The sequence below is a fragment of the Crocodylus siamensis genome, chromosome 9 (assembly GCF_052110815.1).
Source record: "Crocodylus siamensis isolate JL-2025a chromosome 9, ASM5211081v1, whole genome shotgun sequence".
Lineage (NCBI taxonomy): Eukaryota > Metazoa > Chordata > Crocodylia > Crocodylidae > Crocodylus > Crocodylus siamensis.
The window spans coordinates 39,194,782-39,212,375 of record NC_143403.1 but is presented as its reverse complement, the minus strand read 5'-3'; the positions used below and the strand labels follow the sequence as shown (position 1 = coordinate 39,212,375).

The 17,594-nt window shown below is 46.9% G+C and overlaps 1 protein-coding gene across 2 annotated transcripts in view; it reads right to left on the bottom strand.

The window, feature by feature from the left end:
• The window catches only part of VAC14 (VAC14 component of PIKFYVE complex), a 199,312-nt gene that overhangs the window by 101,232 nt on the left and 80,486 nt on the right, over window positions 1-17,594 (bottom strand). For both annotated transcript variants that reach the window (XM_090063857.1, XM_090063855.1), the window contains exon 13: window positions 7,968-8,118. In XM_090063857.1, the coding sequence (XP_089919983.1) occupies window positions 7,968-8,118 (151 nt within the window). The remainder of the gene's footprint in view (window positions 1-7,967; window positions 8,119-17,594) is intronic.

Genomic DNA, 17,594 nt, shown 5'->3' with positions numbered 1-17,594 from the left:
GTGCAAATAAACTGGAGAAATTCACTGCCATCCTCCAACTAGTCTGAACTAATCCTGTGCTAACTACAGTTTCCAGATGCTTCCAATTTTACCAAATTTTGGTGGCTTTTCAAAGATATGGGAAGCATACTTTCCTCACCTTATGCAACCCCTGTACTGAAATATGGTGCCTTTGCTCTAGAACAGGTAGACACTACATTTTCCTCAGCTAAACCGCAATATTTTTCCCCTGGTAGACACTGTTTTGCTAAATTTTATCCTTATTTTCTGGACTGGACAATTTTTCTGAAGCTTGAGAAGAAAGTGCTGCCTTCTGCAGGCATCAAACAAAGTTCTAACCTAAATGGTTGAAATTTGAGAAAGTTCTAAATTGCTGAGGGAAGCTAACAGGCAAGCTTAACTATAGGATCTCCATTTCCTATGTATAATTAGCTGGACATTTGGTGCCAAAGTTGCTCAATTTCTCAAAAAATCCAGTAACTTTGCAACATAGACTGTGTTATATTCCCTGAAGGGGTGGGGTGGGGTGGGAGGGCATGACAGATGTATTACCAGTATCCAAACAGTTAGACACCTGTTTTCTCCAGTGCCTCAATACTGTAGTTTCCACCCACCGTGCTGGGAAAGTACCAAGGCAATGCATGCCATCACACAGCATTGACCAGGCACTACTAGCCTGCTATTTCTGAGTTTCTTCCAAGTTGCACATCATTGAGATAGTGTTCTTGCTCATAATTCTTCCTTGCCTCTAGTAGCCTTGTTTCAATAAACAGGGGAAGAATCCAGAGGGATAAAGTAATCCTAATGCTTGGGGGAGAAATCCAATGAAATTTTACACTTCTGAGGGAAAGAAGATACGTGAGAACGATTCACTTCTGCTACTCCCAGAGACAGAGGATATGTGTTGAAAGTGTGACCTCTACAGATGTGTACGTTTCTGAGCAAACTGGCTTTCTCCTAGGAGGGAATTAAGCCTGCAAACTGGAGAACTCCAGAACTCCCCATTTTTGGTGCAGAGTGCCCCATGCCATCACCATGATCAACTCCCTGGCTGCTCTGGTCCACCACTCCTGGCTTTGCACTCCCATTGAAGCTTACTTGCAAACTGGCTCCTGTTAGTGCAAGTAGCTGGCTCTGACACCAGCTGCCTCCCTGACTCTTCTGCTGCTGAAGATTATTGTAGTTTTTCTATGCTGCTGAAAATAAAGTGGGTGGGGTAAGAACCCTGACATCTGGTATTGCTCAGATCAGCCTTTTAATTATCTCCCTGATTAAGCAGACACCTGAAACCAGCTGGAAGTAGCAGAATGCAATATTTGGTATGATTAGGTGCCACTTCACCAGGATTTCAGAGGCTCTGATGTAATTGTACTGAAACCATTCAAGCACTTTCCATATGAAAATAAGTGATGCCAAGAATAGGCACACAAGGAGGAGAAGGATGGGGCCTGAACACTTCTTTTCATTCTGCTCCAGGTGAGGCAGGATTTATACCTAGCTACCAGCCATTTACAGTCCAAGTCACCTGGGTGAACAGAGCTATTCTCCCCCTTCCTTCCATTTGCTGTTTAGGGGACCTGTATAAAGTCTTCTGCTCCTCCTCTGAAGCTTGAAATGAGGGGATAGAGGGCTTGTTGGGACAACCCATTCCATAGACAGACCCCAGGGTTATAGATTGAGGCACTGGATAAGATGTGTAACAAGCCAGAGAAGGGGAGAAGCACACATGAAAATTAAAAGTGCTTCAAAATACAACTCTAGACTGGTTGTGGGTGGCAGCGTTGGTGACGAGTGGCGACTGCCCGCAGAAGCCGGCAGTGGGGGGGAGGGAGCGGGGAAAGAAGGGGGTGGTGAGTGGCGACCACTAAAAGAAGCTGGCAGTGGCGGTGGTGGGGGCGAGTGGTGACTGCCCAGAGAAGCCACCAGCAGCAGGGGGGAGGGACAAGTGAGCAGCAACTGCTTGCAGAAGCCAGCAGCAGTGGGGTGGCGAATGGCGACCACCCGCAGAAGCCAGCAGCATCAGTGGCCAATCTCAGGGGGAGCATATGCCCCTCTGTGCCCCCCTACTAGTCACCTATGATATCAACACACCCACATACAAAGACAATCTAGCAACACACATCTGGTAATGCTCCTGATTCCGTGAAGGTGCATGCGCTGATTCTTTGCATATGTGCTAGGACAGCAGTTGTCAGCCAGGGGTAAATGTACCCCTAGAGGTACTTAAAAAGGTCGTCGGGGGTATGTAGAACTGATGTGGCTGATAAATGCCATGTGCATGCACTCAGCTGCAGTGCAGCACGCAGGCAGCCAGGAGCACAGCTGGGTCTGGCTGGTAAGTCTATCATAAGCGAAGGGGTGTGGGGGAGGCAGATTGAGACCCCCGTGGTGGGGGAGTGGGGCTGGGGTAGGTGCTGCCTACCTGGGGTGGGGCATGAGACTGAGCCATGCGGGAGTGGGGGATGTGTGCCCCTGCATCTACGTGCGGGGCGAGGGTGGGCTGGGGCAGCTCTGGGCTGAGCTGTGTTTGGGGCAGGAGGCAGCAGCAGTTGGAGGTTGGCAGCTACAGCAAATTCTGGAGTGGCTGCAGGCTCCCCATCCCCAATAAACCCCTTCCCAACGCTGCTGCCCGCCCCAAGTGCAGCAACAGCCCAGCCCTGGCTGGGAGAAGCCCAGCACAGCCCCAACCTCAGCCCGCGGTGGCAGCCCGCCCTGCCCCATGCCCCCCATGGCTTCCTGGGGGTGGGCAGAGCAGCAGGAGCCACCACCCCCACCGGGCCTCTCACAGCTGTCCTGTGCCCCACCCCAGCTGTGCAGTTCCTGCCCCTGCCCCTGCCCCAGCCCCACTCTCTCCCTCACTGTGAGGGCTTCCATCTGCACCCTCCTGCCTCTTGAAAACAAGAAAAAAATGTAGAAGGGCTACATGAGCTGAAACTCTCAGACAGAAGGGGTATACTTGTTAAAAAATGGTTGAAAACGCCTGCGCTACGAAGCCAGGCAGAACAAACTGGAGGTTTGAGGCAAGCTCTGCAGTGAACCAAAGATACGGGAGCTTTAGGGATCAGGCTGCTCTTGTGGACATGTTTACATGGTAAACTTACTATGTCTAGCAGCCCCCAAACAGCACTTGGCTCCAGGTAGGTTGCCTCCCCACCTGAAAGAAGAGGAGCAATGTCCATGCACTGCTTCAGGAGGGCTTATTACCAATACTGAGCAAAAGTGCCAGTTAGTTTATGCTAATAATTAGCCTGCTTACAACCCCATACAGACACTGTTACACTGCTTCTAGTTCACAAGACAACCTGCACAGGGTACTGCATTTGAAAGCACAGCTGCCTGGCTGGCATGTAGACAGTTTTATTTTATTGCAATTCAGTGCTGGCAGAAAGAGATGCACAAAGCAGCTTCTTCTCATGTACTGGTGTTTACATCCTTTTTGAAAAAGCTTTCTATACTCCTGGGACAGGGAAAAGGGCCCCCCTATAAAAGATGCAGAGTTTAACATCTGAACTAATGCAGACTGCACAAACCTCATCTTTGAAAAAATGAGATGTCTAGGTCACCAAGCACATCTTACCTTCTCCCTTTCATTTACTGGGGCTGGCAACAGATACCAAATATAAATATGCTACATAGACCAGAATCTCACTGCTGTGTTTCCAAGATGCCCTTCCCATTTAACCAGAATCACATCCAGCAAATACAGCTACAATCCAGCAAGATTCTTGGGGCAGAAACAGATGTCTGTGCCCCTTGTCATACCACTAGTACTTAAAATGTGTGGCCATGACAAAGGTGGTAAAAGTTTCTGCTGTTTTATTGTAGCAGACATCTGTTTACTCCATGTGAGTGCAACATGCAGTCTAGTGCTGCCTGTACTCTCCAGTCACATGGGGATGCCTCTGCAGCTTTCCTTTCTTACAGACACAACCTGAGCAGACTTTGGGGCACACATCTTTAAGTGCGAAAAGTGAGGGTTCCCCATTTACAGAGATGCATCACCATGAACCTCTGAGACATGTCTCTGCAAGCAGGGAAATGCATTGCCTGTTTTCCCACAGAATTAAGTCCTTGCCCAGGGCGGGACAATGGGGGATGTTAGTTTTGCACAGTGAAGGGGATCAGGTGATCCACTTCATTTGGCTTCATTTGTTCATACCCTTGGGTGTGACAGAACCATCCACTGAAAAGTCCAACCAACTGTGCCCTGTGTCAGTATGAAACAGTGTAGCAGGATCACAGCTGTAAGCCTGTCCCCTTTTTTGGCCTTGGTCACCTGTAAAATGAGGCTGGCAGGTCATCAGCCTTTCATTCGCTGACATCACAAAGTCACTGCATATGTAAAGACAGTATGAAAGACTGGGAAGACAACTTGAAGATCCAGGTGAGTTATGTCTAACATGAAGTGCACAGGCATAAACTAAGTGTGGGAGAGCAACAATTTCTACAATGCTTAACTCAAGTTACTTCCCTATTAGTTCCTCACTTAAGCTCTGAAGAGCTGATTTTGCTTTGGCTTTTTTTTAGCCAACTTGCCAAACAAAATCACCAGATCTGCAGAAAGCCGGGTGCCTGAACACTGAGTTCAATGACAAGATTCTGGCTTAGGTCAAAACTGAGACCCCTTTCAGTCTTTCCATGTCTGGAGGTAGCTTTCTTGCATATAGCCCAAGCCAAAAATTCCTGCATCACATGCACCACACAGCATAGATTCTTAAAAGCCAGCTCCAGGCTCAAAGTATAATACAGCAGCAAGCCTTACATGAAGGAAAAACAAAGCATCTAAATAAAAATCAATCTGGGAATGAGCTCAGGAAATGGGACACTGCTTTCCTGGCTGCAACCAATACATGTTTGGAGGAAACCAAACTCAATGGCAGGGAAACAACTGCATAAACATGCCCTGGGTAAAACGTGAGAAAGAGGAAGCAAGGGGAAAGAATGCAAAATGGCAGAGCCCTCCCCCTTCTTACCTCTTTGCTTGGAAAAGGGTGGCAAAACTTGGAACAAAAATAGCCATGTTGCACAAACAATGGAAACATGCCATGAAGTCCAGGCTTGCAAGGATGCCTGATGTACTAACCTACAATCCCACACAACATCCATAAATGTTTCCTAGGTCTGGGTCTCCTCTTCATTGATGTATACAACCTGCTTAATACTTTTTCAGTTCAACCTCTTCACCCCTCTCATATGAAGTATTAAACATAAGACTAGGTCTGAGCTAGGTGGCGGCCATTCCTCATCTCTACCCTTAAAGTTGCAGCAATACCTTACTATAGAGCATGTGGCTGCAGGACATTTCAGCAGGTGACTGCAGTACACAGCTCCATTGATAGGTTTGTACAATCCACCTCCACATTTCTCAGTGGAAAACCACCTGCCTTACATATGGTATTATCCAATGTGGGTGGTTTCAGTTTTCATAACAGAACTCACAATAGCAGAGCCTCTAGACGCCTAGGTGAACAAGCCTTTACATCTCTGCTCTGGGGACTGAAGTTAGACTTTCATATGAGACATCACTTTTTCATGTATCCTGATAATTTTGTGCAGACAGCTCAAGTAATTTTACATGTGGTGAGGACAGGGAACTCATTCTCCAAAGCTGTCAACCAGAATGCTGGGAAGGTTTGAGGAGATGCAACAAAAGCATAGCGATGAGAAGGGACCTACACAACCACAAAAATCACTGACCCACTAATGAGCATATCTCAGTACCACTCTTCATTTTTTTTAATTAGTCATGCTCTGAACAGCATTTCAAAGCATCAAGATGAAAACCAAGAGTGTTCCAGGCTAGTGTAACCCAACTCTTCTTAAGCCTAATTCCAGACTAAGTATGAACATGCAAATGTCATTGACAGACATGCACCAATATATTAGTACTGATCCGATACTGGACCGATGTAAACAAAACTGGCTATACTGGAAATCGGCCCAGTGGGGCTGATAATTTGGCCAATAAACACCCGTGCATGCGCACAGCTGCAGCACAGCACTCAGGCAGTGAGAAGCACAGCCTGGCAGCGTGGAACAGAAGGGAAGGAGCGTGGGCTGAGGGCAGATCAACCCCCGGTGTGGTAAGGAAGGGGGCAGGGCAGAGGCAGGCGCTGCCCACCCGCAGCGGAGCAAGATGAAGGACAGACCCATGGTTTGTTGGGGGTGGGGGGCTCTACAGCAAAATTTGGGGTGGCTGTAGCCCTCGCCCTGAGTCCAGCCCTTGGTGAGAAAAGCCTGGCGCAGCCGGGGCTCCAACCTGCCCCACACAGATCCAGGGGCACATGCCTCCCCAGGGTGTGCACAGTAGCAGGAGCTGCCCCCCTCCCCACCCCACTATGAGCTGTGGGTCCATCCTGCACCCCACCCCAGCTGGGCAGCACCTGCCCCTGCCCCCTCCCTCACTGTGGGGGCCGTTGATCTGCCCCCCCCATCCACCACAATGGACTAAGCAGCTGGAGGCAGCTTTCCCCGCTGTACTGGAAATCAGATTAGTACTGGCCGTTATGCCTCCTTTTAAAAAAATCGGATATAGGTATTGGCCCCAAAAATCTTTATCAGTGCACCCCTAGTCATTGAAGCTGCCCATGTACACCATGTGGTAGGGGGAAGACGGATGGTATTTCAGCCATTGCTGACTCCATATCAACCAAACAGCTAATTCATACCCCTCCCAAAGCAGCCAAATTATGAAGATTTCAACCCCCAAATGGCAGAAGTTTTCCAGAAAGCTTTGTGCAAACAAACCCAGCATTATCAAGGTGAGATTCTGCAACATGTGCTGCAGCAGACACCATCTATACACTACAACTTGCTAAATACAGGAGATTAGCTGGACATGGAGATAGACAGATTCTTCCAAACCTTGGAATACTTCATTTGTTTTTAACACACTGTGCTTGAGTAACTGAAACCCAGATTCTGTTCCAGTTAGTTAAGGAGCCACAGCAGCTTTTAGGATACATGCCATACAGTAGGCTATTTTTAGATCATCCACAAGGAAGGAAAACTCAGACAACCACCAGCGTGATCTAAAATGCAGCTTTGCAGCTATTTGGCCAGCACTACAGAAGCAACTCCACCCACACAGTCTCTCAGACACAGAGGATCAATAATACTTGCAAAGCACTGCATTAGGTTTCAAGTGTTAAAATAACCTCCATCACGAGGCAGCACTGGGTCTTGCCAGACTACCTCATTATGCACGTCAGCCAGACTATGACTACAGGTCTGCACATGTGAATCAGGGAGGGCTACACTAAACAGTACCAAAACAATGCAAGGATTTTCAAAAGGTGGCTGAGGAGATTTTTTTCCACTACCGAGGCAGCTGTTTGAAAGCATTTGGGGAAACAGGAATTGGGGAGGGTAACAGGGACAAGTGACTTTATAGGCACCCGCATCGCTAGGGACCTTTGTGCCAAGTGACACAAGCATGTGACCATTTACAGAGAAAGGAGAGACAGCCCCCCATCCCATCCGTCATTCTGAGAAATTTACAAGCAAAGAGCAACACGAAAGATGTCCATTTGTCTATGAGAAGCATGAACATTAAGATTTCCTCTTCCCCAAGTGTGTGAAAGCTTCACCTATCACTGGCTCTTGGGCAAAAAAACCCATTGATGTGTGACAATAATAGGATCAGGATCCTGATTATGAACTGGTGTGTGCACATTTGGCATTAATTGGTGGATTATTTTTGTGGTTAAGCTTTGCAGGGTAGACGGATCTGAAATGTTCTGAAATTTACCCTGGAAGAACTCCTCTGCATCCCCAAACACCCATGTGATAGTGACAGGGGTTGGAACGGATCTACAGGTTTGTTATTCCTGGAGAGTCCTTTCTCCCTGCTTAACCAAACCTGACAGGTGCCACTTGGCATCAAGGGAGAGGAAGTTATTTGGTAGCAAAAGGACACTTAGCAAGTCAGATCACTGTTAGCAAGGTGCAGCATGGAATGCACTTACCAGAGGTGCTCAGCTGGCTGGGTTTAATGGGCACATGTAGCTCCGATTGGCTGGACTGCATGTCTGAGCCTTCATATGGCCCATGTCCTTCCGTTTGGCCTGCAGGAGAAGATGCAATCTCAGCCAACACTTCTAGGTCCTTCAAGATAACCTGGAAAGACGAAGAGATCACATGAGGTGAGCAATGACAACGCAGCACAGAGTTCAGAGGCAACTGCAGATTTATTTTAATTTAAAAAGACTGACAGGCAGTGTGTTCAGAAAGGCCAACACTAATTCTTTCAACATGGATGAAGTGGAAGTGGGGAAGACTAGAATTGTTACAATAAAGTGGCTGATCAGATCAGAGTGAAGTTCTAGGCCTAACTGTGAAGGAGACAGCTGAGGAACAGAAGAGGCAAAATCTCTGCTAAGCTGTAGGAGAGCAGATGAACATTTAACTTAGCCCAAACTGTGTATGACGACTAGCCCTAGAGCTCAGTCAGAAGTTGCTGCCACTCCATGCAAGGGACATCTGGGAAGAGCCAATGATTTTTCTCCTTAGCTTCACTTAATTGTATTGAACAATTTAGATAAATTGGGTAACTGAACTAGACACTTCCCCCACCTGCAATGGATATTGTGATCTAACCTGAAGACAGCAGGGAGACGAGGGAAACTGGGCTGGGAATTTCCATCCATCCCACAGCCTGTTCATGCTGTTCAACTACTCTTGATATTTTACAGACTGTTTTCATATAAAGAGATTGCGGCCATTCGATCTGCAAAAAAATCTGCCCAGCATGGGCTAAAGCAAAGCTGAGCAAGTGAAACAGCTTCAAAAGCTAGGAACTACACCACTGTGGGTCAACTAATCAACTCCAAAACCTAGTTACTACCTTTTAAAAAGGCTACACTACTTCACTGCTGACAGCCTTCTCACACATTGACTCCTCCAGAGCTGGACTCCACACATTTTAAATGGACTTCAGGCTGGACAAGGCTGCGACTTAACATTGAAACAGGCCTGAATATTCAAATGACTGCCACAGCATTTTTTCCTATGCAGCTAACCTCCCTTTTCTTTGCTTAGCCACTTTATACCACCACTGAGTTAATTTGGGAAGTAACCTGGGATGTTATAGAGCCATTCTAGAAAACCACACTGTCCCAACCAATTGTAGTGGATCCTCCCTCATCCAAGTGCTCTCACTTCTTGATATTGCATCATTCAACATACCAGAGACATGTATGGCATGGAAGTGGCCAGCTAGACTAGCCATTGACCAGGACTAGATCTGCTGTAAAGCCAAGCACACTGGTTTTGTGGAGAAAAGATCATGTGCCTTTCCCTTCAAGTGTGGTACTGTGAACACTTGCCACTTCTTTTTGCCAATATTACAGATTATTTGGCAGTTCACTTAAAGCTTCAGCTGCTGAACTCATATGATTAGGCAGGATTTCAATTCTAAGTTAAAAAGCAACTGCCTAGCCTTCATAGCTGTGAGCATAACCCTTAAACTGTTAGAAGAGATCCAAAATTGATTTTTAAACAATGATTTAAGCTGCCAGAATGTCTGAATACTTGGGATTGGTAATCCAATATCCCAAAGAGCTCAAACAAAGCCTCATGCCATCCACCAAGCTCCTGTAATCACCACCCAAGCTCTTGATTCCCATTTCACAGTTACAGAAGACTAGGGGATAGAATCAAGTGACTTGCACACAGTCAGGAAGAGAATCCAGTTCTGACTCCCCCTCCCTACCCCATTCACACACTGCTCCTTCCTCTTCTTGACCACCCCCAGCCCCCAGTGGCTGCCCCACCTGGCCCCAGCATCCTGGTACTTTAAAAAAAGCCCTGCACTCACTGGCTCTTGCCCGGGGGGGGGGGGGGGCAAATCCCTGCTGCCCCCCACTGCCCTGCTCTGCATGTGCGGGCTCTGCCATGAACCCCCATTGTCATATCCTGCTGCACTGAAGTGAACTGTAGTCTACAAAAAGCCAGGCTGAAGCCCTTCCCATTTAAGACTCAAATCCGTTCCAAATCAAACCAACTGAACAGAACTCAATCGTTCTAAAAACCATACTGACTGAACAGACATAACTCAATTGTTCTAAACACTACATATGGCGCTGAGCATCCTGCATCCCAAACTCTCACCCTGGGACTTCAGATACTCCCAAATGCACTGGCAGGCATCCTACATGCAGGCCCTAGCCTGGAGGTCTTGAGATTTGGATGCCCACAAGACTTGACCAAAAGGCCGAGACTTCCACCTGGGAACAAGTATGCACACACACACTTTCGTCTTTGCTGCCACAGCACAACCACAGAGACACTATGGAGAGTTTGAACCTACAGAGACTAGTGCTCAGAGAGCTATAAAAAAAACCCAAAAAGCTCCAATACACTTGGGAAGCCTGTGTGCGCACAAACATTGTTAAGTAACTGTCTGCAAGTCCCTGCAGGGGAAAACAAGGAAAACAATCTCTCTGCAATGCAAAGCAACAACATGGCACAGAAGGAGAGAAGGGGGTGGGAGTTCTGTGGTCTAAGTCCCCTAGGCTAGAGGGCTGTTGCCTCAAAGTGATACCACACTTAGCACTGGGACACGGCCATCACTTGAAGCCACTATTACCCTCTCAGGACATATCTTTGAGGATGAAACCTTATGCTGTAGCCCAATTCAGGAGCAATTCATTTTGGGGACAGGAGGTTGATGTAATAACGATCTAATTGGGTCTTCTGGAGTGCTTCAACCAGGGGGAAGTTCTCCTTCCACCCATCCCACCCCACCCTTCATTTTCTCCTGGTTTCTTTGAGTCTTTTTTAGGTTCCTTTCACATGCACAATCTCCCCCCCCCTTTTTTTTTTTTAAAAACAAAAGTCAGACACAACACTCATGGCACTCAGAGCAAGGAGGTCATGACCAAGCTGCTGTGAACATATGAAGGAACAGTGACAGAAAATGAAGTTACAAGGTCTAAGACTCTTTAGACTAATGGGCTTTGAAACCAGACTGTTTTGGGCACGCTCATGTCCTTCCATCAGGAGGTCAGCATGCAAGGCAAGGTTACGGAGACCCAAGAAAGCCCACATTTCTACTACCATTTCAAACCTTCATATTTTATTACAAGCAAGAAAGACAGCAAAGGTCCTCAACTATGCAACTGAAGTATTTGCATTTAAGTGGCTGTGTTCCACCATACATTCTCCTGCCAGCTATAAGTTACAGCCAGGCTCCACGTTGCAACTCTAGCAGACAACAGCTAAAAAACACAGCCCCTCACAACATTCTTTGGTTTGCAGCAGTAAAGGGATAGAGCAAAAAAAAGGCCAGGTCACACTTCTGCTTAAGCACAGCTATTTCTGCTGCTCTGAGGAAGCCCCTACTAAGCTCTGTCAACACAACAGGGTTTGGAGTGTGAAGTCACCACACAGCAAGTGAAGTATAAATTCACATTACCTTGGCTCCTCCAAGTTCACTCCTCATGTTCACACTTGTAGTGACAGATCTTGTCCTACCTACTGGGAGTCGGAGTACAAGTCCATTCCATTTCATCTAAGGACCTAAAAGATCTATTAATGCACCTATTTTTGTAACATGTTCATCAGTCTTAAAACTAAGCAGTGAGAAACACCCACCCACCTTTAGTATGAACAGTTTTTCAGGAACTCTAGCAAAGTGAAACAGACTTTCACTCAGGCACCTAATACATGGAGTAGGATCTGGCCCTTAGTGTGCAGTGCTTGCAACATAACTTACTCCACTTCACCCTTACAACAGCTTTGTTAAGATGATCCCTTTGGTAGGGCCAGTTCTAAATGGAGACCATTAATATGCCGTAACCAAAGCAGAACGCCAGCATTTTGTCCTTGGCAGGGCCAGGTGCTGGCGTGTGGATGCCCTCCTGTACCCAGTTCCTAGCTGTGGTATACATGACACCCTTAGCTGTAATATCAGGGCAACTGGTCCTGCCACCTCCTTGCTGCATGGTAAGACAATCCAGAATCCTTGGTGCAAAGTTCCCTAGGTAACCAATCCCACCCCCAGCTAAGCCTTCAAGTTGGGGGGGGGGGGGGAGGGAAGAGGGTGCATGGAGAAGAGAAACAGGTCTGCCTATTCTTCCCCGAGTGCACCAAATCCTGGTTAGGCACTAGCAAAGGTATGGGTGCACCGACTCAGTTGACATGCAGTGAGGTGAGGTGGTGGGGGAGGGGAATGCAAAACAGTAAGCTTTGTTAGCTATACTCCAAAATGTGTCAGGCACCTCAGTGCAAGTCCACACCTGCATCTGGATCAGACAAGGGTCACAAAACACACAGACAACTTGTGGGATGAGGGCCAGCTCCTACGAGTGCTGATCCTGACATTTGTTTCTTGCAGTGATACCCCTAGAAGGGACCTAAAGGGCCATTTAGTCTACATCCGCCCCTGCATCTCCTTTATTAACCTTAGTACTTTATGATCCCTCAGTACCTTATTGTATGAACTATGGTTTATGCCACTTTCTTTCCCAGGCCAACAGTATACAAACGTGTGATGAGGAAAAGTATGAGCACATACTAGGATGAATCATGGGAGATGCCGTGAACACTGGTAACACTCTGTACCTACACAGGTGTGATCTCCTTCAGTTCGCACTTAATACAAGAGGGAGAGCAACTGTGCACCAAAAGGGTTTAACTGGCGTCAAGGCCAGTTGATATCTGTTTAGGTTGGTGTCAGCCTGGGTAAAGCCAGGGCTACAACACAGCTGCATTATGTGGCATGACTAAACAATATTGCAACTTGGTCACTACATCACAATGCTTACCCAGAAGGTTGTATGCCAAACAGAATCTTGACCCGTAGGACATAAACCCTGCTTGCTGACCTCTTAAGACTGTCACACTACTCAAGCCAACTCTGTTCCAACCTGATTTTACTGGCCAACCTGGACTGGGGCAAGTATAATTTAAATTAAGTACAAATCACTTCAGCCTGGAATAGGAAAGAAGGCTGAAACTCAGGCTCTGAACCAATTCAGATTGTGGGCTGGTTCCCACTCCAAGGCAAACACACTCTTCAACTGAGTCACTATACCCAAGGTTATAAACCTGGGCCCCTGTCCCAGCTGACATTCACATTCTGCAATGTAGGTAGGTTTCCAGAGTCAGAAACAGACAGGGCTGTGGTCTGATGTTCAGAAGGTCAGACGAGAGGCCCTGCTGGCCTCAATTCCACAGGTCTCTAAAAATCAGCGTATATTGAAGCACACCTTGGGAAGATCACTGATTTACTAGGGACTTTAATTCCAGAACAGACAAACTGGTTGTACCACTCTCTGAAGGATAAGCCTCTAACCCTTTTAAGCCACATTTACAGGGTTCACTATACCACCAAGGTGCAACAGCATCAAGGACAGCTGGGTATAGCAGGAGGTGGTGTAACTTGCTGAGCTCTAGAACACAAAGGGAACCCACAGGACAGCTGGGCTATAAGCAGCAGGGCTGCACAACCTCTCACAGCTCCAGATGCACTGGGTTCCTCTGGGATACAGGGACTGTATGTGTACTGCCTACTCTTCAAAACACAGCAGCTTGGGCTGGAGGCTGGAGCAAAAAGCACAGGATGGACTTCCCGGCTGAAGCGATGTGAAGGAAATAAACCATGTGGGAAAGAGCAGAGTGGCAGAGGGAGGAAAGTGGGCAGCTGGGTTTGCCAGCTCCCAGGACAGCTGCAAACTGCTTTATAGGAACAAGGCACTGAGACACAGGAGTAATGTAGTGCTACGGTGAGGACCTGCATTTGGCATGCATATGCCCTTACAAACCTGATTTTTCTTGCATGGGATTGGCAGGCACTCTATGTATAGTAATTGATGCACTCAGCAGTCACTCCCTCACAGAGAGTACAGGGATGGAAGGAGAGGATGGAAGCTGGCAGCACTTTGTATGCATTGCACATCGTTCCGCAAAGTGAATCTCAGGCGCTTGCTTTCTTTGTGAGCGAGAATGAAGCAGGGAGGTTATAAGAAAGCAATATCCTGTCGGAGCATGAGTGCCTGCCATTGCCATGGCAACAGGCTGGGTGCTTGAGTATCAGCTGGGTCCCATCATTCTAGAGCTCGGCCGGCATTAAAACAACATTATTGAAAATAAAAGGGCCAGAGCTTTGGCGCAGTGGGGCAGGAGGAAGGGACAGTGGGCTAACTACATAGGGCAAGAAGAGCCATGCCTGACGATATTCCAGAATTAGAGGATTAGCTGGTAAAGGAACTGCAACTAGGAATCACTTCAGCAAGGAGTGGATCACTGGGACAGCGTAGCCATGCTGGGGACAAACTCTCCTCCACTTCAAGCAGAGTAAAGTAGGTAGCTAGAATAGAAGTCTTCCTCAGCTTGGCTGGAGGATGGGCACGATAGGGACTTCGAATGTCAGGAGACCTGGTCAGTGCTGGAGCTTGAGGAAAGAGCCCTGCTGTAAGCCCCTGGATAGGCCCCTTCGTCTCTATAAACAGGTGTTGGATACTTAACCATGATGCTACTTCAGTAGCAACTTGTAACCCAGAGTTATAAACTACCAGAGGCCCAATATACCCAAGTCAGTCAGACCTGATGAATCAGGAACAAGAAAGAGCTGTGAATAAAGCAAAATTCTGTAGCACGCACTCCCTGAAACACTGCCCAGTTTTGTGGAGCTAATGACTCTACTTTTAAGTTTTTCCCTTCTGGTCAAGGGGCTGAAACCACTGGGGACAGGAGGAATGAATCAGCAGGGTGAAAAGGTAGCCTTTAGCTTCCACTGTATACCATAATCCACATGCACACATCTGCAATGCTCAGTTTAGCAGAAATTCCTCTCCCCACCCCAAACAAACACCTTGTCCCAAGGCCACCGGATCTGTATTTCAGTCCATTCTACCCTCTTTTATTTAGACTCCTCTCCACCATGGTATCAGAAGAATATCAATTTACTCCAAAACTCTCTCTGCTTGGGAATTAGGAACAAAATACTTGCTATTTTACAGCAGTGAGGAAATGGGCACAAATCATACCCCTGTGCTATTCAGAACAGTACTTCAATGGCAAGGCAATGTCCCCCCACAGCTGTGTACCAGCCTATTCTCTATTTACTGAAACAGAAAACAACCCTTAAGCTACTTGCACAGTCTGACTTCCTGCCTCTCTCCTCCCCAAACCAAGACAATTTTGTAAGCAAAGTTTACAAGTTTCCAGGAGGCAAGAGCATTCAGGAAGGTGTTCCAAGGACCAGGCAAGAGTTTGGTGTTAACTGAAACAATGTCAGGAGGAGAGCATGCCTCTTAGGAAATGTGTTTTATAATTAGGCCAGAAATGCATGGAGGGGACTTTCTGGCTGATATATGCTGGTGTCCCCTATTAAGCAGAACCAATGACGGAAATTACTGGAGTGTATTGCAGAGGAAATGCACATGGCTGCAGGTGGACCTAGGGGGCAGAAAGTTGATTATGAGATGACAGGAAAGTTGTAACAAACAAATAGCTGTTTTCTTTCCCTTGGAGGAATAAAGATTTTTCTCTATGCAGCTCCTGAGCTGTGAGTTTTAAGGGCACAGGAACCAGGGATTTGTAGGTCTCTTCTGTTATTCAGATCTAGGTCAAGTTAATTTGCCTTGTGTTCTGGTTGAACTGATCTGATACCAGCTTTGCTGGCTTCTGAGTAGGCTCTGTCAGTCACTGCAAAGAAAAGAAAGCAGCCGCTACCCTCCCCTTTCCTCAGCAGAAGGCTGCACCTTTCTCTTAGAAGTAATGAGCTGTGATGCGTCAGCCATTCCCCAGCGAGGAAGTTGTGCATCCTGCCGCCACCCAGCAAGCCTGGTCACAGGACAAAGAATGGGGAAAATGTAGGATATTGGAGGGACAGATACCCTTTGTGCCCTCCACCCTTCTACACTCCTTGGGTGATGGTGAATGGGTAATATGGAGAGAGTTGGTCAGAACACCCCCAGCAGGAAGAGAATCAAGCTGAGAAATAAGCTGCCCTATGGCAAGATAGAACAGGACTCACTCAGCACCTAAAATGAGATGCCCAACATGTGTGTCCAGGAAGGAGGATAAAATCCTTAAAGCTCTCAGTCCAGGGAGCTGCCCATTGCCAAAACAGTGAGCATATTACCCATGAAGTCTCCATCCAGCAGGCAAGTCCCTTTCTAAGCGCGGCTCCTCAGAGCATTCTGCAGCCTTTGCCCCCTAAACAGCACCCTCTGAACTACAAAAATGTGCTGTTCCATCAGCCCAATGGAGCACTTTCATCTCTGGTGAAGAGATGCGTGTCCCTCAAAAGGGAATTCTGAAGAGAAAGCTCACTGCTATATCTGCAGCTCCACTTTTCTCCCAATAGTGATAAGCTCATTCTAGCATCTGATATTTGCTCAAGGAATATACTGAGATCAGAAATACTAAATTGAGAAAGATGCCAGGGATAAAGGTCATTTTGCTAACAGCGTGTTTTCTATTAGCATACACAATACTGTCGGTGTTTTACACATACCTGCACATAGCATGCATCATAAATGACCCAGATTAGGCTAAACTCCAAAGAGTTACAGCTCTGGATATCAGCTCCATCAATACCAGTACCTGGATACTCCCAAAGATCACAACCATCATCATGGTACTGGCTGTACAGACACTAACTATTTCTACACTACAATTAGAAGCCACAATAACAGCACATGAAGAAGTATACTTAGATTAGCATTAATCTAGAAGATTTTATCCAGGGTTTACGCAGGCTTTTGCCACTGCAGCTATATTACCATAAGACTGCAGGCTAGCTAGATTGAACCCAGTTCAGGTCCAATGCCATCATCGTGCTGCAACACAGAAATAAGTCAGTGAATCTATTCCTCCAAATGCCTGGCCCATACACAACTTTTGGACAAGTAACAACACGTCTGCAAGGGGTATGATTACTTACTGATACAGTTACACCAATACAACCTCATGCAGTTACAATGGAATAATAGTGCCTACTACAGGTACAATTTAATAGTCTGAGGAATAAAATTAGCTACTACACAAGCTTTTAAACTGCTATAATTCTGCCCACTGTAAGAGACTTCTGTCTGAGGTGATCCAGACTGTCCCAGATTTTAAACTGGATCAAAATACAAAGGGGGGGGATGTACACACACACAAACACACCCACCCACCTTTCAGTCTACAGTGCTACCCCTCTGCCAGTAGGTGGCCAGAGTGGGGACACAACCCAACAGGTTTGTCCCTGGAATGACAGGCAATTAACTCAAAAGATCCATGATTAACTTGTAGACATAGGGGCAGTGGGGGCACAAGGGGAAGGGGAGGAAGGAGGAGCTTAACATTCACAGATACATCTAGAGGATTCTGGGGCAAAAGGCTTTCTTTCTCCTGGGAGAAATGTGGTATCTGTTTACATCCTTTAATTATACTGTTAAAGTGGTACAAGTTTGTCTACTCAGACTAAATCCTCAAAGTACAAGAATAACAAAGGCTGGGAGAAAGAAGAGAGATCACTCCTATTCTATAAGCAGGGAACAAAGCCCAGAAAAAGCGACCAACTGAAAGGGAAAACTGAAGTGAACCCCTGGCTTTTGCAGTCTCATTTATCTCAGCAGTCCCACTTACTCAAGCTGAAT